The following is a 24,595-nucleotide window of genomic DNA, read 5'->3' as shown; positions in this document are numbered from 1 at the left end:
GCGGGGCGGGTCTGGCCGGCGCGGGGCTGAGCCGAGCCCAGCCGAGCCGAGCCCAGCCGAGCCCAGCCCAACCATGGAGGACCCCCAGGGCGGCCGGGCGCTTCGGCGCTTCACCTGGGAGGAGATCGGGCAGCGCAGCGGCCGGGGGCCGGCGCCGCAGGAGCGTTGGCTGGTGATCGAGAGGAAGGTGTACGACATCAGCCAATTCTGCCGGAGGCACCCGGGAGGCTCCCGGGTCATCAGCCACTACGCCGGGCAGGACGCCACGGTGAGCGGCGGGGTGTCCGGCCCCGGCTCCTGCAGGGCAGCCCGGGGAGGGAGGCAGCGGGATGCTCGGGGCCGGGGCAGCCGGGGGCGGGCGCGGCGCTGCGGGAGGCGGCGGGCGATGCTCGGCTGCGGGGTGAGGGCGCCTGTGCAGAGCCGCCCGCCGGAGCCCGGGTCCTGGGCGCCTGTTCCGACGGGGAACGCTTCGGAAGCAATGGCTGAAGTGTGCGCAAATAGGGTGTCCGTCACCGGCCGTAACTCTGGGGACAAACCCAATAATTTTTGCACACATGCTGTAAATAAAAACACTCCCGTTGTTCTACATGTCTAGCCACAGGCCAGCACCGAACAGAAACAGCCACGGTATTTATTGATAGCGACACTGGTGTGTGCACATAGGCTTATTTTTTGCTAGTATACAAATGCATTCAGCCTCCTCTAACTTTAAAAACCCAGGAGTGTGTTTCCAAGAGATGGCACTCGTGCAAAATATTACTGAGAGTTGTATTTCAGTCTTTTAAAAAAAAATCATTCATGTCTGAATGCCGACGGCTATTGCAAAGCGGAGTAAATGTTTGAATGGGCAGCAGGGTGTGGGGTAATTTTGTCAGTGTGTTTCCTTCGTCCGCTTATGTCTTTCACGAAAGAAAATGCATTTCTCCAAATGTCAGTATTTAGCCCCAAGGGCAGGTATGGGATGTCGAAGCTACCTCAAGAGTGTTTTTGATGGACTCTGTTTCAGTCCAGTTTTGTTCCTGACCAGAAAGGATGGAACTTGAGATCTAGTGCTTTCCTTCACTTCATTGTATGCATGTAATGCAAAGCCAAAGATAATACGTGAATTGGCATGTATTTCATGAGGCCGGGGTGCACACGTGCGTTTTGGAAGCCCCGTTGGCGTTGTGTGGTCAGAAGTGGGTCAGTGACGGTGGCCAGCACGTAGGGCTGAACACAGTTAAATCGTCAGGCTGCAGCCAGCTGCATTCTTTAGGCTCTATCATCTGTGTCACCGCGGGGTGCGATTGAAGTGCTGACTGCTGAGGAACCCGAGCCAAGTGAATTCCAATTTTTCCAATAGTTTTGTCCTGGAAATGAAAAGAATCAGGCTCCTCAAAACCAGGAAAAAAATGGAAAGTAAAGAAAGAACACTTTTTTCGTTTGCTGAATGCCACAGGAGTGTTCTGATTTCTAGGAGGTGCAACCAGCGGCCCCTTAACCTCCTGTTAGGATTGCACTGCCAGGTTTTACAGCCTCCATGGAAAGGATTGGTCTAAACGTGTGGTACCATCCTCCTCTGATCTGCCCACGTCCTCCTCCCTATTTTTTTTCCTCTTCCAATGAGAAAATGCAAATGTACATTCCCCTCTCCTCTTTCCCTCCTTTATCCACATAAGCCTGAGCAGAGAGGATGCTACAGCTGAAGTACAACAGGGCTGACCCAGAGCTGGCAACATCAGCTGGTTTTTTAACCCCTTTCTTGACTAGAGATCTTTTAAAAGGATAATTTATTTTAAAAGCATTCAGTCATGAGCTAGTAATTATAGTGCTGAACCGTGGCCGGTGCAGGAAGCTTCCAAACCGATGTGCAGTGGGCAAATATTGTCTCAGGAAAGAAAAAGCATCCTTAGGCTGAGGGAGGTTGTACAGTATATGCTAATTTGGACACAGCGAGAGAAATATGCAAAAGGAGGTAAATGGGAGCTCTTCGGTAGGAGGTAGATGTCAAAATGCCATGTGTGCTCGGGGGTTTGTAGTCTAAATATAGTGATAGCGTCTGTAGTGATAGCAATCACTATGGATTTTTTCACCTGGCTGCCTGGTTGTCACGGAGATTGACATTGCATTTAAATGATAAAAGTAACTGATTTCCCTAACAGGGATCTTTTGAATGGCAAGGAGGAAAAAAAAAAAGGCCTTTTCATGGGACTCTTCAGAAATGTGGAGGGGAACCAGGTGAGGAACAAGAGGCAGATAGAAAGAAAACAAAACTTTTCTAGGAAAATGTGGCAGGGTGGGCACTGGAGACTGCCAAGGAAGCATGTTTGGAACAACGTAGGGCTTTTGAGAGGTTGGTGTGGGTCACCAGAAGCTGCCATCACCTGTCTGTGTCCTGCGTGTCCCATTATTTTTCCCAGTTCAGCTAGCTGATTCAGTTTTTGTGCTAACACCTTGCCCTTCTCCCTAGTCAGACTTTCATTTCAGGATATGGGGCCTGAGGAAAAATAAGATGGAAGCTAAAGACAAAATAGAGGAGTATGTGATTGAGATGATATATCTTAAGGTTCAACACGATATCAAATTTTCAGATTCAGAAGTAAGAGAGGAGTGAGCCTGTATTTTTTGGTGACCTGCACTTAACAGCGACCAGATAGAAAATGATACAGAGAATTCAGCTTCCAACGATCATTTATGGTGTGAAGAAATCAGTAAGATTTGTGGCAGTCAGATCTGGTTCAGCCAGCTCCATTAGTTGGGTTGCTTTCTGCTGAGTCCAGGATATCATGAAACACATTTCTTTTGCTGCTACCTGAACGGTCGTTTTTCTCATCGTGTTCCTATATCTGTATTTCAGGACCCTTTCATAGCATTTCATCTTGACAAGGCGCTAGTGAGAAAGTACATGAGCCCACTCTTAATTGGGGAACTGGCACCAGATCAACCCAGCTTTGAGCCCAGCAAGAATGTAAGTATCTTAAAAACTTCATATTTGGGTTGAAATTGTGCTGTTTAACATCTCTTACTGGCGGCCAGAATTCCGTGTACCTAAAATGATAGCGTCTCCTAGAATCACTGTGTTGGTCTGAAGCTTCCCCTTGACTTCATGTCATTATTATCTTAGTGAAGACTTGTCTCCAGGTGACCCTCAGCTTTTCCCCATTGCCACAGTAGCTCCTTGAGAGGGGAAGCGGAGCTCCTCTGTGGGTTCCTGAGGCATTTTCAGACCAGCAGATCCTCTTGGGTCTTCCCACAGAAAAAGCTGGTAGAAGATTTCCGTGAACTCCGCGCAACCGTTGAGAAGATGGGACTTCTCAACCCCAACCGCACCTTTTTCATCCTCTATCTCTGTCACATCTTGGTGTTGGATGTTGCAGCCTGGCTCACCATCTGGTATTTTGGAGCATCCACAGTGCCTTTCCTCTTCTCTGCAGTGCTTCTAGGCACTGTCCAGGTAAGCAGCTAGGCAAAAAGAAGCCCCAGAAACACCAAAAGCCAATCCTTTGAGACTTAGGTTCTCATTGCCGTAAGCACAGGAGAAATCTTATCTTTGTGGACTTCCCAAAATTCTGCTTCTCCCTGGGTTCCACCGAAGGGGCAAAATCACAGTGCCATGATACGCTGCTTTGGTAGAGCAGGCTTTGCCCTGCTTTTTCCTTCCCGTAGTTCGTCAAAGCCCTCCTTATTCCCAGCCTCCTTCATACAATGAAAGCCACGCTACGCTTTTGCGGTCCCTTGTGCCAGAACTCCAAGGGACTGTGCAGGGGCCAAGCCACCATGTTCCCATGGGAACTTGCAGCGAGTTAGAGGAGAGGGCAGAGCAGCTCTCAAAGCTCCAGCTATTTCTCCTGTGGCCAGCTGATCCCCTTGGAATTACAAGTACTCGGAGGAGGCAGCAGCAAGCTGCTCCTTAAAGGAGACTTTGTTGCCGATTTCAGTACAGTTTTGTAAGAGAATAAATGCTGTTTCTGAGCTCCGTGACTTTTTTTTTTCATGATTTTTTTCCTTCCTCATGAAAACAACTATCTGGGACCAAAAGTCGTTAGGCAAAGTCTGGACTGCAGTGGTATATAGTAAAAGAGAAGTGTTTGGATTGGGTCTTAGTAGTGGAAATGCTCTCGCTATCCAGGGGTATGGTGCAAGGAGCGTGGGAGTGGGAGGAGAGAAAGCCCTTTTCCGATGCAGACACTTGACTCTTCTTTTTCCCCAGCAGCACTCTTGTGTTTTTTTTTTTTAATTCCAGGCCCAGGCTGGCTGGCTCCAGCATGATTTTGGACACCTTTCAGTCTTTAGCAAGTCCAGATGGAACCACTGGGTGCACAAGTTCGTGATCGGCCATCTGAAGGTGGGCATTCAGTGCTGAGAGGGACTGCTAGAGCCTTGCCTGGGATGCTCTGCAGTCAAAACCAATCTCAGTGTAAGAAGAGAGCAAATGCAAGGAACTACTGGGGAGGGAGGACTAAGGGCAGAAGATACAACTTCTTTACGGCACTCTCTTCTCATCCCTTCCTGCAGGGAGCACCAGCCAGCTGGTGGAATCACCTCCACTTCCAACACCACGCTAAACCCAACTGCTTCCGAAAGGACCCTGATGTTAACATGCACCCCTTATTTTTTGCTTTGGGAAAAACGCTCTCTGTAGAGGTGAGACCTGGTGAAGGCTGGGAGGTTACAGCATTAGGATTCAAATTTGGAAAGCTGTAGAGAGCTTGGAGCCTAGTGACCAGCTGGTTTGGTCAATGAGCTGTCTCAGTATTTCGGAAATTTGGAGAAGGTGCAGCTTGGCATTAATGGCCTTTGAAAAACAAGAAGAAAAAAGATCCTGATGCATCACTAGCTTCCATATACTTAATGTTGCAGCTGGGTTTTTTATGTTTTTTACCCTAATACAATCTCGCTATGGGTTGAAATTTTCCAAATTTATTCTGCAGGTTTAAAAAAACCCACCAAAACTGCTTCTGTAACATGAGGAGTACATCCAGAAAACAGAGTTGACCTGCTATTTTATATAGTGCTACTTTGCCTTCCACTAATCCCTAATATTCTTTAGTAATACTTCAGTGCTTCTGAGATTTTTATGTTCTTAAAATTTCAATAGAAGTTATTTTTGCTATATTTTAAAATAAGGATGAAATCTTTATCACAAGTACAAGTTCATATTTCTCTGATGAGAGACTTGCAGCTGTACGAAGATCAGATTCCAAGTTGTTCTCTTTACCGAGATCAGCTTTGACTAATTGTAGCGTTTTGGGAAATGAAGCAGCGGATGACAAGCAAGGACTGGCTGGAACTTTCACAGTCACTGATCGAAGAAGCTGTTTCAGTGGCCTCAGTCTGACAGCGGGTGTCAGACCAGTCCCATCTGGCGTCCAACTTTATTTCTGGTACAACTCTGAAATTAATTGAATGGCTTTGGCATTTGCTGGTCCTTTAAAAAAAAAAGTTACATAAATTCATAGTGTCGCCTGGCTTAAATGCTCTGGTTTGCATGGAAATTAAGGGAGGGCTGCTGTTCGGAATTGGTTTGTACATGTGCAGGGATGTAACGGAGTTCCTCAAGGAAGTCAGTGACATGATCTGCTATGTTTATACAGTGAAAACTGAAAAATTAGGGGTCTATTAGGGTAATCTATTCACCCCTGTTCCTGTGGACAAATGTTAATGCCTAGATGCTCATTTCTCTGTTTTGGAGACTAATTGCAAGTAGGTGGGAGTTCTACACACTGTCATCATGCTGTTAATAGTATCATAGCTTTATCTTTTTTTCTGAAGCTCTACATTAGCAGCAAACTGGTCTCAGTGCCTCCTGTGGTTTTTGGTTTAAGAGTTGTTAGGCAACTGTGCCCTCTGTAGGGAAAGAGCTTCCAGTGCACTTTGCTGTCTGTGGTGCAAGGGACTACCCAGCCTTTTGTGCATCCAAGGCAGGGATGAAAACTTATCATCATAGCAGTCATAGGCTGAAGTTCCAGGGGATGATGAAGCCAATGGCATGGTGGATGCTGGCATGGTTTGATAGGCCATCTCTTTCAAAGGTTAGGAGGCATCTGAGTATGCATTTCTTTGAAAGCATAGGTAGGAGCGTATGCACAGATGTCTTTAGCTGTCTTCACGGCCTGCGTAATTTGCTTATTTTAACAGCTTGGTGTACAAAAGAAGAAATTCATGCCTTATAACCACCAGCACAAGTACTTCTTCATCAGTGAGTAACCCTACCCTTTGCAGTTGTATGGACAGCATTCACTCAACCCCTTCCTTTTCCAGTCCACCTCCCTGGGACAAAAGGGCACGGTTAATGTCTCTGCAATCTGTTTCTCCTCTCTAGTCGGTCCCCCAGCTCTGGTGCCTCTTTACTTCCAGTGGTACATATTCTACTTTGTGATACAGCGGAAACAGTGGGTGGTAAGTCAGCTCCACTTTGCCAGCGGTGACTTCTCCTTGTTTTACGGATACATTTCAGTGCAAGAAATTACTGGGAGGAACTCTGAGCTGTGTATCTGTGGCAAGGGGTGGGAAATAATCTGGGAAATTATGTTTGCTGGGCGAGAGAGGGTACTTTCCACACAGCCCTCTCCTCTGTAAAAGATCCATTCACAGACGGGTAACAAAAGATGTTTTCTGATGTTCTGGCTCGGTCTGGGCTGTGTGAGTGTCTGGAAGGATTCCTTCTTCTGCAGAGTTGATGTTCCTACAGAACTTGTCCTTCAGGTAGCATGAGAGTGTAGTTTAAGGTAGAAGTGGTCATTCCGACCACTCTTTTTTGTTTTCCCAAACCAATACAATAAAAACTTATGGGCACAGCAAAAGGGGAAAAGTAGCAGAAATTGGAGGGGTGGGGTTGGAGGAGGATTCAGTGCGCCTCCATGTTGCAAAATGATACATTAAAAATCAAGTAGCTTTCAGGTAGCCTAAAACTGAATCCTCACAGTTCAGTGTGAAGTGGAATAGGGGATGTGTAGTAGACTTTCAGAGTTGTTAGGAAGATAGTTTTTTACGGGAAAATCTAGGACTTTGAGGAATAGCATGATTTTTAGAGACTTTAGGAAAAAAATGCAGAAAAAAAGATGTGTCTTCTCTGAGATGTGGGGGTTAGAGGCAAGGCATCTTGCTGCTTTATTCTTGCCTGGGAGGTGGGACAGTCGGGAGAAAATGAACATGAGGGAAATAAGAGATTGCAAGAAATGTGAAGAGGAACAAAAAAGGATGAGACGGAGGTAAACCCGAGCTCTTTATTCTTTTAATTAGCTAGGTTTTTGGTTTTCTCACTGCTTGCTTTCTCTTTAGATCCAGAGGGAAATGTCATGCTTTAGAGCATGTCCTCTAGTGTTTCCTCTGTGCTGGGCTTATAAGACCAAGATAATTCCCGAGCGCAGGAGTGGCTGGGGAGTGGCTGTGTGTCAGATGTGATGGGGCTGGGGAGGAAGAATCTCTCAGCAGATGGTATTATGGGAGGCTTTAAAGGGAGTGCCATGTAGAGTGGATAATAAATTCAGAAGCCAGTAATTCTTCCTCTTAATGAAGTTTTATCTGTTCCCTGTACTACAGGACCTGGCCTGGATGCTGACCTTCTACATCCGATTCTTTCTCACCTACTTGCCCTTACTGGGGGTGAAGGGTATCCTGGGGCTTCATCTGTTAGTCAGGTATCATTCGACTTATAATTCCTCCATTTTCTTTACTCAGTTCCTATTGATCCTTCACGTCAACTTTTCTTCAGCCTCCCGGTTATCTTTCTCGTCGGCTCCCTATTCTTCTGTCTCCTTATGCCTTTCAGCAAGACAGAGGTTGTTGTCTGTCAGGCATGTGTCTTTAGAAGGTAGAAAGTGTCTGTGTAGAAGGTAGAAGGTGTGTGTAGGTCTGACCAGATGATTGGGGTTCCTGGTGTTCATTTATTCAAGCAACGACTAGCTTATATGTGTACACGTGTTTTGTACTGACTTGTTATGGCATAGGTGCGAGATCAGTAATGGTTTTGTGTGTGTTCGTACGCACAGGTTTATAGAGAGTAACTGGTTTGTCTGGATTACACAAATGAATCACATCCCGATGCACATCGATTATGATAAGAATGTGGACTGGTTCTCTACCCAGGTAAGACCTTCGTTCCAGAGACCTGTGACTTCGAAGGTGAGAATTTCTAGTTCTGGGTGTGCAATGCCCAAGAGAGCTGATCACAGAAGTGATGGGACCTGAGAGAGGAAAACAGCAGCAGCTTGTCCTCACTGTGTGAAGCGAGGGATTAGTGCAAAGAAGGAAGGTGCAGAAGTGGGATGGAGGCTTCAAATGCTGAGCACAGATGCTTCAAGGAAAATAATTAGAGGTGCTACAGTCCTCTTCAGATAGCTTTATGTGCATGAAGGATGCAGATCTCGTGTGCTCTGTCTTATTTTAGTTCTGAAGTCATCATGCAGTTTTTTAAGTGAGGGAAGTGAAAGTCATGGTTCTTATGGTTTATCTCACTGGGGAAGTCAAGTCTGTTCTCCTAAATTATGTCCCTACCAATTGTATATCATAGCATGGCCATCTTGTGTTGACTGGAGATGATAGCTCTTGGAGCTGCTGTATTCAGCCAGAAGGCATGTGATGATAAGGAACTTGTACCTGCTTACTGTTGTGTTTGGCACATGTGAGAGAAGGGGTGTTCCTGGAACAAGACTTAAAAGTTCCTGTTTTTTCTCTCAGCTCCAGGCAACCTGTAACGTGCATCAGTCCTTATTCAATGACTGGTTTAGTGGACATCTGAACTTCCAAATCGAGCACCAGTGAGTTGAAGCATGCATTGGGGATGTGAGGGAATTTCAAGGAGTGCTAGTTACACTAGTAGTAGTCTGAAGAGCCTACAAGGTGCCTGTCTCTCTATCAGCTAATACAAGAACAAAAGATAATGTGGGTAAATTTTGTGCTCTTTATATGAGGATGGAATGGGAACTCCAAGAGACTTTTTGGAGCACCGGTAACCACCAACACTGCTTCAGATGCGAATAGCATGGCACAGGACTGGGAATTACCAGCCTCCTGGGTGTATAGATACTGACTGAAGTGACATGAGAGGGACCAGCACAGAGCACTAATGGCTATGGGTACAAGGGGAGGTTGAGGCACTCCCAGGCTTAGGCACAGAAGAGGGGCAGGAATTCTGTGGGGTGATGATGGATGCCATTGAATCACCATATTCTTTTTCCACAGCCTTTTTCCTACAATGCCTCGACACAACTACTGGAAGGTGGCCCCTTTGGTGAAGTCCCTGTGTGCCAAACATGGTATTGAGTACCAGTGCAAGCCATTGCTCACCGCCTTTGCAGACATAGTGCAGTACGTATCAACCCGCTGCATTCGCTAAGTGAAGGGTTTTCCAATATTACGGAGTCAACAAGCGAGGGACGTGGGAAGGGGAGGGGCACCCAGCTTGGGTCACCAAAGTTCTGTGAATAGCTGTAGATAGTATAGATGAAATGAAAGGGATTGGAAAACTTCAGCCATGGCGCTGGTTTCAGTAGCAGCAGACAGAAGGCGTCAGTAGGAACGCCCCAATGGAGAACTCCTTTTCTTCAGCTCTGAAGAGTCAGAGGTCAGTAGGATGCCAGGTCTGGCACCTCTGTCTCCAAGTATGCTCCAGGGAAAGAGGTGTTTTCATAAAGATGAGTTTGAACTGTCATTCATTCTTTCTTTTTAATTCCTTTCTTCCCCTCCTTGCCCCCAGATATTTCTTATTCCGTTGAAAAGTCATGTGGCTCTCTTCTGCCATGCTTGCTCCTTTCGTTTTCATTCTAATTATGTTGTTTGCTTTAGCCTTCCAGTCTTTGTCTGATGTAGCCCCAGTGGTTTGGTTCTTCATCATCTTTCCAAGGAGCTGTAGTCTACATTGCCTTGCCTCTGAAGATCTCTGAGCAACCTGATCTAGTTAAAGATGTCCCTGCTCATTGCAGGAGTGTTGGACTAGATGACCTTTAAAGGTCCCATCCAACCCAAACCATTCTATGATTCTGTGATCTCCTTTGCTTAATCTATAGATGGGAATTATTCCCACAAGGCTCAGTTCCCTGGACGCTGTATTTCGTTACCTTGTTTCTGAGGAAATGTCGTTCTCTTTTGGCAGCTCTTTGAAAGATTCAGGGGAGCTCTGGCTTGATGCGTATCTACATAAATAAGCAGCAGTGGATCCTTACAGAGGGATTTCCCACCCTTGTTGCCTCCTGTGGTGGTCACCATGAAGATACTGCACAGAGGAGAGAGAGCTGGCTAAGCCAGAGGTGGGGAGGTGGCGCAGCTTAATTCCACTGATGAATGTGATTAATATGATTTTTTAAAAGATGTGTTCTTAATTCTTCTTGTGCTTCTTTCATTCCTCTTCTCTGGTGCTGAGTTACGGGCAAAAGCTCTATGGAGGAGGTTATGTTCCACCAAGCTGGAGGCAGCTTTGGGACTGGGAACAGATTCCTTTCTGTCAGCTGATACTTCATTTGCTGAGTATATAGGAGGGAAGTCTCTTATCTAACATAGGCTTTTGTGAAGTGGCTCTCATTGCGAAGGTAGTAAGAAAGTTGAGACAGTATGAAATCAAAGAACACGGGAGTTAGTAAAATGTGGCAGCAATAAGGAATCGTGTAGGTACAGTATTTTCAAATACCTCTATGTAATTAACAGTGGCAATAGAAGTGCCCAAACCAAGGGGCAGCGGGCAGCATGTGAGAGCCCAAACCAATTTGTATGTATATGGGTGAGGCGGAGAAGGTGCAGGCAGCAGTTCTGTAGGAATAAGCATGAGCAAAAAGATGTAATTAGAGTCCTAACTGAGGTAGAGAAACAGGAAAGTGGAGGTTATTCCCCAGGCATGTAGATGTGAGAGCTCAGCATGCCATATTCTGTGGGAATGTTGCTGCCCTCCACATCTCTTCTATCGTGAAGGCTTCTGGGGTATTTGCCCATTTGTAACCTCCCATGGAGTCTCTGCAAGTGGTTTCCACAGTGCCATACTTCTGAGCGTTATTGAACCCGTTACTGAAAGTCAGAAGAGACAGAAATACGGCATGTCCATACTCGGGATCCCTGCAAGGGTGACTAAGGAAGCAAAAGAGTAATCGGTCTGTGGTCACCTGAAGCTTCACTCTTTTTTGAACCTCTGAACTGATGAGTGATTTAAGCGGAGAGAGCTCATGACTTCTGGCCCATGGAGCATGAGGTGTTCCTGTCTGAGCTGCAGACAAGTGTGATGAACCTGTAAAAGTGTTAGGGGTTGGGGTACTGTTTAAATGCATTTAACTTTTCAATCGGCAGAAATCAGCAGGCTGCACACCCATAGGCACACATCAGCCAAATCATTGCTGGTCTTTATTGAATGATGTGCCTTCAAAACACATCCCAAGAGGGCAATTACTATGTGATTTATTGGAATGTGAATTAGCCTTACTGTATTTCCTGGTGTCTTTTCATTTACTACATCAACGTTAGAGATGCCAAACCAGGATACAGCACCTGGCGTAGCACTAATGAAGATGGCCCCATCACCGTGTTACCTCAGTGACAGGTGGCTTAGGCTCCAGAAGGGACGGGTTGATTTTGAGGAAGATATGGTGCTTTTTCTGATCAACATCCAAAAAGAGGGAGGGAATGGAAGAAACGCATCTTCCCAGGCCGAGAGTGTTGTTAAGCACAGAATAAAATTGTAATGGAAATAACAAAATAATCATTAAATCATTGTTATCTATTGATAAAGACCATAAAGCAAATGGGCCTTAGTTACTCTTTTATCTTGGTTTTTCCTGCTCTATTTCTTTCCCTCTTACTATTAGAACTGTTGATGGAGGAAAGTCTAATAATAAAATTCCTTATCTTACCAATTATTGCTGTCATCAGAGTAAAATATGTCTGCGCAAGAGTTTGCACTCTCTAAAATGTGGAACAAATGCCTGTCCACAGCTGCAGAGGGAGAACTGTCATAAACCTTAGCATTTGTATTCCGGAGGAAGGGAATCAGCTTGTATGAAGTATAAACAATTAACCAAAATTAATCCTACCAAAACAAAACCATACACCAGTTCTTCCTCCAGAAGGAGGAGGAAAGGAAAAAAAGATCTACCCCGACTTCTGGTGGCTGCATTACTTTATATGTAGGAAGGTACGCATGTTTGATGAAATCAAGAGCTGTAGCGCAGGGACTTAAATTCAACAGGGAATCAGCTCTCAGATGAAACTTCGGTGGCACTGCCAAAAGTTCCCTCTGACCTTGGAGTGTTGACCCTAAGCCACAAAGGCCCAGAAGTCTTGTTGTGCTAGTCAGGAGAGCTGTGTAACATCTCGGCTCCGTAAGGAGCTCCAATCCCCAGGCTGGGCTCTTCATACATACAGAGAAAGCTGGACAAGTGGGGAGCTGCCTAAGCTAGGCAAGAAAAAACACTGAAGACAAGGAAGTCTTCAAAAATCCTCTAGAGGCATTCCATCTCCCTAACTCAAGTTTCACAACTCTGAATTTTGTCCATTGGCTAAAACCACGCAGACTGTTCTGGTAGCAAGAATGCTTCCATCTCACGTTTTGGCCATAACTGCCAGGTTTGAGAATAAAGTTCACTCTTCTCTTTTTGTGGTCTGGTCAACCTTTAATTCGGACATGCAAGTAGATTGGTTTCAACAGGCAAGAAAGGTACTCTTCCTCTTTTGTCAGGACAAAACCAGGTTTTCAGTCATCTCTGATAAAAGAGGGAACAGCCTAAGCTCCTCTGGTTGCTGGATACTAGCGCTCTAGGCGTGAAGATACTATAGAAGTGCAAGTACTTCCAACACATTTTGAAGGAAGACAGCTAGACTTCAGCTCAGTTCATGAAGCTTTGAAAATATTTACCAGACGGGTTGTGGCAAATAAGGTAAGTAGAAGAAATGCCGCTTGTAGGTCAAGTGGGCCATAAGTGTTCAGCAATGTTGAAGTGCTTGGTGTTGCCCAGCAAGTGGGTTTTTTTGAATGCCCAGAGTCAGAACATTCATTATCTGGATGTTGAATTTTGAAAATGCAAATAAATTTGAGCTACTCCCTGGGCTGGGATGATCTAGGAGTTAACACTTCTGAAGGGAATAATGTGTCTAAGTTCCACTTGAGTGCCTAAGACTTTGGAGACTCTTGTGTTTTCTCTGCCACAACATGGAGGAAACATCCACAATACACTAAACCAGTTGCCTAACTAACCAGGAAAAATAAAATGTATGAACTGATTCACCATCCTAAAGGGTAAGACTGAAAGGGGACCTGAATCCACATAAGCAGATTTGCATATGCTGAGTTTGCTAGAAGCTCTCCAGGCATATGACAGCTCAAGAGGAGAACTAAGCTGTATGACAACTTCTTCAGTTTCTGTGATTACTCTGGGCTGTTTATAGTCCACAGTGGCATATTACCCTCAGACTTCTAATATTGAAATTTTACAACAATATTCAAATGCAAGTCCAAAACCCCTTTCTGGTTCTCTGGATGTGCATTGAGATGCACCTTTTTGGAACAACCTCGGCCCCAAATTTGCCATTTAGTGGAAGCCCTTTGGCTTCACAATTCAGCTTTAAAACGTGGAACCTGAACATTGTGAAATAGCCACAGGGTGGCAGTCAGGCATCAGAAGGGAAGGAGGACATCCAACCTTCCTGGGGACTGAAGCCTGAGGGTTTAAAGGCTCCGGTCTTGCTATTATCCTACTTTTCTGTTCACTTAAAGGAAGTAAATATGAAATTAATGCACAACTTAAAGCAACTTTTGGCTGATGTGAGAATGGAACTCCTAAAACTCACCAACCAAAGCATTATGTCCCCATCTCACCCTCTGTAATAGGTAAGACTGTGTTAAAAGCAGGAATAGCTCGTTGAGCCTTTTGCTTTTGGGTCTTTATTTTAGTTCAGCCTAAACACTAGGAAATGAAAGGTATGCTAAATATCGAGTATGGATTTAATAAACATAAAAATTCATTCTCTCTGAAGATCCCTGCGGTGGATCAGATCATGAGGTAAGGGAGACTCATTAATCTTCTGCTGTTGGTAATTGTTTAAAGCCAAATGACCACTAAGATGGTAATTCTGAAGTTGTGTGGGTTGCATTCACATATCCTGTACTTATATGCTCTTTTTCTGCCACAGCTGTGGCAGGTTAGGCAATGAAGTATTTGAATTACATGGTGTAAGGAGAGATTTAATTAATAGGATAATTGTTAAAAAGCCCCAGCACTGTAGCAAAGCTTATTTAGGGATGAAGACAGAGCATTTACACCCAAGGTGCCGCCTGTTAGTCTTCAGCCTCTCCATGGGATTTGGATGTTGGGAGAGGATATAGTCCCCAAAGATGTTCCAAGGAGAACAAATTTATCGGGCATTTGCATGGGGTCTTAAAAACTGCGGTCTGAGGTTCATAAGGCTTAGAAGAGTATCCAGTTAAGTGGAGTATAATTGGACAAAGAGGTGGCTCCAGCCCAGAATAAATTACTTTTTTCAAATCAGGGAGGAACATTTTCAGCAATGGAGTAGCTGGAATTATAAAAAAGTTAAGGGGATGTTAAAACAGTCAAGGGTGATGGGGCAACTGGAAGAGGAAAATGCTGTAGCTTTCCCCTTCCCAACACCCACTCGTTTTGACTTGTTAATGATCTGGGTTTGTAATCCTTGCCCAGCCCATGTGTGTGTTTGTTTCCATTATCCTGAATTCCTGAAGAGATGAACTGTGGTGTTTATGGAAATTTCTCCATCTTTAGAAAAGAAGGAGAAATGAAGATGATCGTAGGTCCATAAAGGATAGATGATGGATGCAGCTAAGCCGCTTGGAAACAGGATGATTTGTTGCTTCCCAAGGTAGGTTCTTTTATAAGGAATATAAAGAGATTTCTTAACAGGTCAGGTGTAGAAGACTAAGGTATTAATGCAATACAACTCATGGGTGGGGAAAGAAAGAGGATTACATTACACTGGACGAGAGTTCATTGGCATGAATGTGGTTTCTGTCCGATTTACATCTGCTACAGAGACTAATATTAAGTGTTCAGAAAATGGTGAGGAGTTTCTACAAAGAGAGTTTTGAAACAGCAATAAAAAATAATGCACTGAGGAGTGCTTATATGAAAGGCTGATTATGATGGTGTCCTTTAGGCAAAATAGTTTGCTTCTGTGAGAAGTAGCAGTTTTGTAGAGTTGGAGGATCAAATGACAGAATGCTTTTTCTTCAGGAAAATCAGCTTATAAATATACTGCAATAAACAAAATATCATTTAACAGTGCAATTTTAATCATTGGAACGCTTGTCTAAGGACAAAAGAGTCTTTAGAACATCAAGTTTACGTGTGTCTGACACCTCCAGTAGATGTTCTAGGAACACTGTGGAGACATAGTCATGGTGAAAATTGCCCTTCCATTTTGGTTGCTGGAGGCTTTGTTTCACAGGTTCTGCAATACAATGGTAGCAAATGCTTGCCAGTCAATGACAAAGCCTTTCACGTCTTGTTGAGATGGGAAAACTGGGAAATGTGTTGCAGGTTGAATGCAAAACGATGTTTGATCCCCAAAGGCAAAGAAAGGTGAAGTGGAATCACTAATATAGAGGAAGCCGTTAGGCCATTTCCAAAGGTCTGGCTGATCCATAGTAGTCTACCTTGTCTTTGGTCACAAGAACTAGCCTGGCTTTTTGATTTTTGCAGCTATTTGGACTCTTGCCAGTTTGTTTGTTTGTTTTTTATATATGTATATATACATTTATTTATTTTTTTTGGAGGGGCAGTCCTGCATGCTTACAAAGAGTGCACAGACAATTCAGTTTTCTAGAAAAAATTAAGTTTCCTTGCTTGTTTGTTTGCAAGTAGATTTCTTCACTGAGTCATCCACCCCAAGAAACTACGTCTCTCTGCATCCTCTGAACCGTAGTCACCATGTCTTGAATGATAACTTATTGGTGTTAATGCATAAAAAGGAGGTTGAATGTTTGTGCCATTAAAAATAGAAAGAAAAATGCTTCACACAGCTCTAGTTGGTTTTAAGTAGATTTGTAACTTGTCCAGTGCTCAAAAACCTACTTGATAGCAAAGCATATGAGCAAAAGCACATAGCCTGATGCTTCCCCTGTAAAAACCGGAGGCTCTTAGCAGCATATTTTTTGTGATGCTCCTTCCATTTTGGAACTCCTTTCTGGATCTGCTAGAGGACAGGTTTCTTACCAGTTCGCCTCTATTGCCAAGCCTGTCCTTTTTTCCATCTCCTTCCTCCCCCTTCTACTCAGGCTTTGGAGAGTGGAGGTGGAATCATGTAAGGCTAATCTAGCAGCCTCGCGGGAACGTTGTAAAAGTTGTCCTCTGCTTAGGTTAGGATTAATCTCCTCATTACTGTCAGAACTCAGTTCTCTGGGAAGAAGGTTGTTTACACCGATATATGTTTCTTGGTGTATCAGAGGTGTTGCTAACTTCTACAACTACCAAAGGTGATCTCTGGACAACCCAAATATGTCCTGTATGGATGCCAAAGGCAGTGTCTTTCTGGGCAGACAACAGGGCCTCAGGACCTCTGAATCATAGGATTGTTCATGTTAAAAGGGACATCATATATTTATATACCATATATCATATATCATATCAGGGTCATATATTCTGACCTCATGCTCAAAACAGTGTAAATACTGAATTCAGGCAAGGTTGCTTAGGGCTTTGTTCAGTTAAGTCCTGAAAACCTGCAGGGGCAGAGATCCTGTAGGCTTTCTGGGCAATGTCTTCCAAAGCTTAATTATCTTTGTAGAGAAAACTTTTGTCAGGACCTCCCTTGTTTTGTTTTATTACCTGCTGCTTTCCTCACACTGGCTCAAGCTGCAGAAAAGGGAGCAAGATTTTGCCCTCAGTGACAGACACGGGCTCTGGCAAGAAGCACGTGGAGGTAAATGAAGCGACCCTGCCTGCTTGGAGTGTTCCCACGCAGAATCTTGTCTGCGTGGCACGTTACTGAAATACAAAATTCTATTTCTCCTAAAAGATAGGATAAGAACAAACCCATTTCAATGGGTGTCTTAAACTAAATTCAAGGAGAACCAGCCAGTGCTGAGAAATTTGATCCATTTTGCTTTTCTAGCCCTTCCTAATTATCTCTGGGATAATTAGGAGAACAGAACAGAAAAAGACATGGGAGTCACTGTTTGTTGTCTGTTGCACATGAACTCCCAGCTGAACGATGCTTTCTGAAACGCCTAAAAAAAGACCAGTATGTACAAAGGCTTAAAAAGGACAGGAATAGAGAAGAGTTCCTACGTTCTACAAAAACAGTGTTGAAGAGCTAAAGAGGATATGGGGCAGAGATGCAGGAAAACCTTTGGCAAGCCTTCGGCAAGCTCCTTATTGTAGAAGAATAAAATTGTTGGAGCTCCCTGAGACCAATAAAAGAAGAAGTGGTGACTAGATCATAAAATGATAAATTTTATAGCAAAGAGTACTTCAATCTGTCAGTGATAAGAAATACTCAGTAGCTGAAATGTGAATCAATACCAGTTCAAGCTATACAGAAGGTGCAAATTCTTAGTATCAAGGTTAATTAGCCCGATGTTCAATATAGCAGGAGCAGCGATAGATTGTCCACTAAGGGAAATACCAAAATTCAAGAATAACTTAATTTTCTAGAAGACGATTCCTTGTAAACTGTAGCTGTTGTTTGCTTTGACTCAGAAAGAGATCAGGGCAGTCCTGTGGGCAGCATTACCATAATTAGGTCATCTCCTGCGTAATAGACCTTTCAGAATGAACATGAGTGCTTCTAAAACAATAATTTAGATACATAGCCAGATAGAATGATAACTTCTTCTGGCAAGAAAAGATGCAAATGTCCTAACAAGTGAGTCTGAATTCCTTTCCAGGATCATCTCACAACCAGTTATGAAAAATGAACAAGATGAAGTAATAAACGCTGGATGTTGCCCAAGTAAAAGAAAAGGCGAATGAAGATGCTGCCAGTGAGCTCAGGTTGTGTCTTGGTCATTTTGAGGTTCTCTTTATTTTATTCCCTCTTCTCCCTTCATCCAAGAGGAAGATCAGAAACATGTGACTTCATTTGAAACTTTGTTATGGGAAACCTGGATGGAGAAAGTGGAAATAGATTGACATCGGACAGATCCTGCTCCTGCAAAAGGGAGGACCTGATGGTCTGAAGCATAGTCACTAGATTGCCCAACCCAATAATACATTTGATTGCCCAGATATGAAAACTCTTGATGCTCATTCTAGGAGGAAGTGTTACACAGCGGTAGGATGTCATATGGTTTTCAAAATTTAAAGAGAATTTCACCATAGTAGTTGGAGACATGTCCAGAACTATAATCAATTTGACATTGCCTAAAAACTGTCTGAACAGAGAAAAGCTACAGTCAACAAGAACTCAGGAGCAAACACAAAGAACTCTAGAAATAGGACAGGAATGGGGTGTAGCTTCCATGTATTAACTCCAAACTGGAGAGTTATAGGGTTGCTTACAAGGATTGCAGGTATTTACCTGATGCTTTAACATTTTTCTGCTGCTTGACCATTTTCCTTTATCAATCAGACATTCACGTACAGATCTGGAGTACCCTTTGTCCCTTGAAATGAGCCACTATCAAGACTAGCTTAATGCTGAAGACCTGTGAGGCCATGCAGGGATCGGATGAAAGAACTCTGCATTGGCAATTCCTTTTCTTAAATATTCTTGTACTTTTAACAAAGAAGGGCATACGTTCTTGTTCTTGGACCCAAACTCCAGGTGGAGTCTCCCTGCAGGCAACTCTTGACCTGTGCTGAGCTATATGTCAGCCCTCTTAGGCGTATAAGCACGCTGCTCGACTGCATCCGAAAGCACTTCTGCATGCGTCCCTTGTTTTCAGAGAGGTGCAGCCGATTTCCCTCATTAGACAATGATAGTTCTTAGCAAAAAAATTAAAAGCAAAACAAATGCAACAGCAAAATACCAAGCAGTTCGTATTGCTGCAGTCTAGGGTCCCTGGGTCCTGAACATGCCAGACCCTTGCACGTTTGCCATGTACCATAGGCAGAATAGGTAGAAATGGGTCTGGAACTCATTCCATTTTTGTCTGAAGTAGTGGAGTAGCTTGTGGCTAAAAGTTATGATCTGCCACCAGAGATAAAAGAACTGGCAGCTAAGAGTATTGTGCACCCACATCAGAGCTACATGCCCCAGCTTAGCGACACTGGAGTTGAGCCTTTGCTGCTTTTATTTAAGAGCGAAGTTTGAAAAATGAAAGAAAGTAATCATTACAGACAGCTAGAGGAAGGAGCTCTGACCTGAGTATGGAGGAGTCTTAGAGCATAAAACTTTATGGGACTTACGTCCCTAGCAAGAAGGGGAGAAACAAACTGAGGAGAGCGTTTTGGATTGATAAGGAACTGTCTGTGAGGCAGATTGGGAATGCAAAGAATAGCTAAAAGGTCATGGAAGCACAAGTAGGAATTGGTAAAGTGTCAAAGAAAATGAAACTTTGCAAGAGAAATTAAAGCAAGTAACAAAAGCTTCTTCAGCCATATAAATGAAAAATCTGACTGACTTCCTTGTGGAGAGGGTAGGATGTAGAAGTTTAAGGTTGATGCACATCTCTGAGTCAAAATGCATATGTTGCCCCGCTAAGAATATACACCACAATATGCGTCTGAGGAAGGATGGCGTAGGAGGCAAATGGTGAAGGCCAGAGAATTGAATTATGGTTGAATAGTGCAGGAGACAAGTTGTTGCAGGATCCCAGCCTCATACGTTGCAGAAGTTGGAAGGTGGCCCAAGAGCCACAAGAAGGACAGAAGGAAGAAGGTGCTCTGTGTGTAGGCTGTGGAACCACCGTGGGTGTTTTAATCCTTGCTTATGCCACATTGTTCCTAATTGGTGTTGCACAAGTCCTCTCTTAAGAAAACTTTCAAGCACGGTCACCTTTTGTAGAGTTTTTCTTTTGTGGATGCACAATTTCAGATAGCCAGAGCATTCAGAAGTGTGTCTGTAATCAGCGGGTGCTCTGCACTGAACGCAGAAAATGCTATAAAAATGCTGACTAGTCCAAAAAAATCACCCCTGAATATCTGACAGTGGGAAAACAAAATAGGTTTTTTATAGGCATTTAACAATTTTAGCTTGAATCATGCTGTGTCTTAGTTCTTTTTTGTAACAATATGTAATGCTAGCCGTGTGCTTGAGAGAGGGGCTTTTAAACAACTGTTACGTTTAGAATTTATGATTTTAGATCAGCTGAATTTAGATCTTAAAGCCACAGAAGAGCCCCTGGGGTTCTGACTTCTGTGAAGTGGGAGGATGTGAAGGGTATATTCCATAGGAATTGCAGGTTACATGAGAGACACAAAACAGAAAAGTACATGGTGATTGTTGAAGAGATTAATATTGACCCTGTTTAAAAAGAATTTGTGGTGTGTAATTACAGATGGTGTGTACGAGAAGGTCACATCAAAATTGCAATAGCAAACTGTGTCAAGTTTTACAGCTTCATTGTGCAGCATTGCAGCATCTTCTGTGTGGGGGTTTTAGTAACTTACTCAGAAGTACACAAAATTTATATAGCTCAGTGTCTTAATGCAACTTAGTGTTCTGTGGGAAGTTTTAGATGAGAAGGTTCACAGTGCTTATTACAAAATCTAATTTTACACCTCATTATAATTGACTTGACATCCATCTTGGTTTTTTTATTGTTTACCCATAAAATGCAACCCAAAGCTAGGAGTGAAAGCAAAGTTTGGCACCACCCAAATGGTAGCGTTTCACAGGTGTGTTTTTCTCTTTTGCAAAGGATATGAAGATTGCTTTCACAGAGGACAACCCCCCATGTGTTAGCTTACTACTGATATCTGGATTAAGGAATGAAACAAAGTTCATCAAGACTTTGACTATCTGAGCAAACTAAACTCCTCGAGGTAGTGAAGAGAAAAGGGCCTCCATTGCAAACTTGACTCTGTGCCCTACAAAAAAAAAAGCTTGGTTTTGCTTGTGGTTTCTCTTCTCTTTCTGAAAGTACATGATGTTCCTGAAAAGTAGCCCCATCTGAGGTACAGGGTGGTGTCTCATTAATTCCGAATATACTGAAAAAAGGAAAACCTGGTCCTTTTCTCCTCCTGACTGACATGATGTCTTTTAATGTTCTTATCAAACAAGTAATTACTGGATTTTTTTTCCTCTGGAACATTTCTTCAAAACAAAATTTTGCAGCCTGCAAAAGTTATTGTCCCTTGAAAAGATGGAGGAGATGTTTCAGAATGTAGCCTTGTCCTGAATTATGGATTCCCAATTAAGTTTTCTACCGGAGAGAAAATAACTTTAACAATTGCAGTTTCCTTGCTGTGTTTGGAGAGACGCATCATAGTCACAGAAGAGAGTCTTGGATGAGGGTCCATGAAGGAGCACAGGCTCTGCCTACAGGAGTGGGAGCAGATGGATGCAGGTCAGCTCCCTGCCAGAGGTCAGAGCCATGTTAGGGCAGACCATCCACGAGCCGGCCACAAAGGCAAGGTGCTGTTCCAGCATGGCTTCAGACCAGCCAGGGCAGGGCAGAGAGACCCAGGTCTGCCTACATAGATAAGTGCAGCCGTAATTGTAGATGCTTACCTCCAAGGTCACACTTCTCAAACTCTCTGTCCTGTTGACATGTAACCCTGGAGACAGAATCATAGAATGGTTTAGGTTGGAAGGGACCTTAAAGATCATCTGATTCCAACCCCCTGCCATGGGCAGGGACGCCTTCCACCAGACCAGGTTGCTCAAAGACCCATCCAGCCTGGCCTTGCACACTTCCAGGGATGGGGCATCCACAGCTTCTCTGGGCAAACTGTTCCAGTGCCTCACCAGCCTCATAGCAAAGAAAGACATGTACAACCCATAGCTGTCTGTCTTATACCTAAGTTCTCCTTCTGGGTGAGACTGTGCAGCTTGTAAAGTAGATGTTCTTCATCCAGTCTTGCCCAGGAGCCTCACTTGGTAGGTATTCTCACAGCACATGTGACAGGCTCCATGCAAAATTTAGTTTTCATAGAAAAAGTGGTCAAAAGAACCATAGGTGGCATCCTGTATGACAAAATTACTCAGGCCTTCTCTGGAACAAGAGATTTTCTTAGACACAAGGTGCTTCAGTGTGTCTTAGTACTAGATTGTTTTCTGGACCACTCTATGCCAGTTTATCTCCAGTGGATTAAGTGTAAATGGCAAACATTTATGTGGTACGGGACAAAAATGTTGATGCAATAACTACCAGTTTAGCAGTCACATACTGGCTTTCTGGAGATCCGGAAAACCATGTCAAGTGCCTGTGTAAGGAGACTCTTGGTCACAAAAGCAGCGCTGTAGAATAGCTCTGTGCACGTATACTAGCTCCCAGACGCATACGACATAGATTTCGGCAGGTGTGTGGGTAGTTGTTGCAGAACACCAAGCGTGGTGTAAATTCACTCAATAGTTTCTCTGGGTGAGCATGACTGTGGTGGCTTTCACTATCTGTCTGGGCTTTTCCGTGCAACTCTGAAATTTGGTTGGTGACCTGGGTAATATAGACAGAGACAGCTTCTGCTTTCAGATTGGGAAAGGACTTGTTTGAGGTCTTTTAATGTAATGTAATATTGATAGGCATTACAGGACCCTCTAGATGGGATCTGATGCTAAATAAATTCAGACATGAAATACTACGTGCACTGTTAATATGGAAGACAATTATCTTAGAGTTCCCAAACTTAATTCCTCTAAGTCACAACAGTGGTGTGGTAGATACTGGCACCTGCAGTGTGTGTTACCAGCGAAAGTCACGATTCCTGACTGTGTGCGTTATAGGCAGAGACATTCTGTATTTTTTCAATATGTTCCTGGCTCTGGATTTTCCAGCTCCTTGTAGACCAGAATCTAAACCCACATTTTTATCTACTTCTTTTCAGGTAGCTGCTACGTTTACAAGTCTGAATATAACACAATGGGAAGGGTTTTTTGTACTTTCAGCCAGCTATGGAGTCCCTTGAAATTTTTTTGCATGTATAAAAAAAACCCACATATGCAGAAATTTGCAACAACTATTGCATATTTTATTACCACCACCTCAAGTACTGAACATGATTTATGTAAGACTCTACACATATTCCAACTAGAAGATGAACACATCACTAGTGTGGACACTCTTAACTTTTAGAGCAAGAGAAAGGGTTTCAAAATGCAACGTGACAGCACGGTAGGCATTATTCCTCCCATTCTTTTATCACTGCCTTCTAATGAATACCAGTAGTCACACTTCTCTTTTACCTAGGGTGGTTCAACCATTGCCACACATCAGGAACTTTAAACGGTTGTTTTGGGCTTGACTGATTAATTTGCAAGATGCTACATGATTTAAAGAACGAGAATTGCATAATTTACAGTTCTGTGTCAGCCAGAAAGACTGCCCACTCCATGCAGGGCTGAGGGCCAGGCAGGCGTCTCTGCTATGTGAGAGTTCAGCTGCCTCTATCCAACTGGTTTTGGGCTACTGTTAATTCACTGGGAAACACAAGGAAGACAAAACCCAAGACGTCACATTTGCCACTGTGTTTGCAGTCTAAGACTTGGACAGAATTTGCTAAGAAAGATAATTGTAAGCAGAGAACTTCATGGTCGCTTATATCACATATACCCTGTAAACTCCATTCCAGAGTCCCTTAAGGACAAACTCTTCAAAATAAAGTTATTCTATATAATTTAAACGGTACCTTTCTCCTGATGCAGAGGCCTATCAGATCATCTCTGCTTTGATCAGCTCTTGCCTACGCATGCCGTCTGCTTGGGAGACAGGGAATGCAGCCATAATTTCATCTCACCCTGCTGAGGTACCTTGGTCAAGAATGTAGTTTGGCTTTCTTTTCTTTCTGTTCTTCCTGAAATCTGCAACTTCAGCTGGTTTTTTTCAGGCCTTCTCGGAACTGGGAGCTCATCACAACAACCACTTTTTGTTGAATCACGATATGTGAATTGTCTGTGAAAACTGCCACAAGAGATAGTTGAGACCTAGAACTTGTTAGGTTTCAGGCAGGGACTGGGCATCGTTGTAGACAATATTTGTGGTTATAAACATAATACATTGATAAACATAAATAAAAAGTTCGCGGAAAGGTGGAAAAATCATGATTCGGGATTTAACTCAGTATTGCACTGTAAAGGGTTAGGATGGAAACCTAAGGAGGACAGACTATACTGTATCTGCCTGTTGCTTGTACCTTCCTCAAAAGCACCCAAGGCTAATAATTTTGGATTAAAAGAAAAAAAAAAAACAAGATTAAGAGGACCCTAAATCTCAAGTAAGGCAATATTTCATGTATGTGGGCTTAGTTTTCTCTGGGTCACATGCAAAATTGATGTGACTTCATAGGAAACATGGCATTGCCTTCTATTTTTTACGACTGAGAACTCTTACCTCTTTACTGCATAGCAGATCCTCTCTGAACATCAGAGATATTTAGACTTTGGCTCTACAAGACTAATATTTAAGTAAGGTTAATTATGTAAAGACTGCCGTTAAACATAGTTTTAGAAACTCCTAATCTACAGCCAAACTTGGTGTTAACAGTTGTTGTTGTTATTATTATTATTATTGTTATTATTATTCTCAACCCCCAAATCTTTTAACATCTGTTGTTGACTTATGAATTAA

General features: G+C 43.4%; 1 protein-coding gene across 6 annotated transcripts in view; it reads left to right on the top strand.

The window, feature by feature from the left end:
• LOC309593310 (acyl-CoA (8-3)-desaturase-like) overlaps window positions 1–11,702 on the top strand; it is a gene marked incomplete at its 5' end in the record, with an annotated part of 34,496 nt that extends 22,794 nt beyond the window's left edge. For 5 of the 6 annotated variants that reach the window (XM_082317644.1, XM_082317645.1, XM_082317646.1 and 2 more), the window contains 11 exons: window positions 2,837–2,947; window positions 3,236–3,433; window positions 4,223–4,324; window positions 4,495–4,623; window positions 6,118–6,178; window positions 6,302–6,378; window positions 7,522–7,619; window positions 7,971–8,067; window positions 8,659–8,738; window positions 9,163–9,288; window positions 10,073–11,702. In XM_082317644.1, coding sequence (XP_082173770.1) covers window positions 2,837–2,947; window positions 3,236–3,433; window positions 4,223–4,324; window positions 4,495–4,623; window positions 6,118–6,178; window positions 6,302–6,378; window positions 7,522–7,619; window positions 7,971–8,067; window positions 8,659–8,738; window positions 9,163–9,288; window positions 10,073–10,124 — 1,131 coding nt within the window. In that variant the 3' untranslated portion in view covers window positions 10,125–11,702. Of the gene's footprint in view, window positions 1–73; window positions 269–2,836; window positions 2,948–3,235; window positions 3,434–4,222; window positions 4,325–4,494; window positions 4,624–6,117; window positions 6,179–6,301; window positions 6,379–7,521; window positions 7,620–7,970; window positions 8,068–8,658; window positions 8,739–9,162; window positions 9,289–10,072 lie in introns of those variants that run through there. The other variant, XM_082317643.1, reaches the window with a different exon arrangement.
• Window positions 11,703–24,595: the final 12,893 nt, after the last annotated feature.

Source organism: Platalea leucorodia, assembly GCF_965183815.1.
Source record: "Platalea leucorodia genome assembly, chromosome: 7".
In the NCBI taxonomy this organism is placed as follows: Eukaryota; Metazoa; Chordata; class Aves; order Pelecaniformes; family Threskiornithidae; genus Platalea; species Platalea leucorodia.
This window is presented reverse-complemented; position numbering and strand designations above follow the sequence as displayed.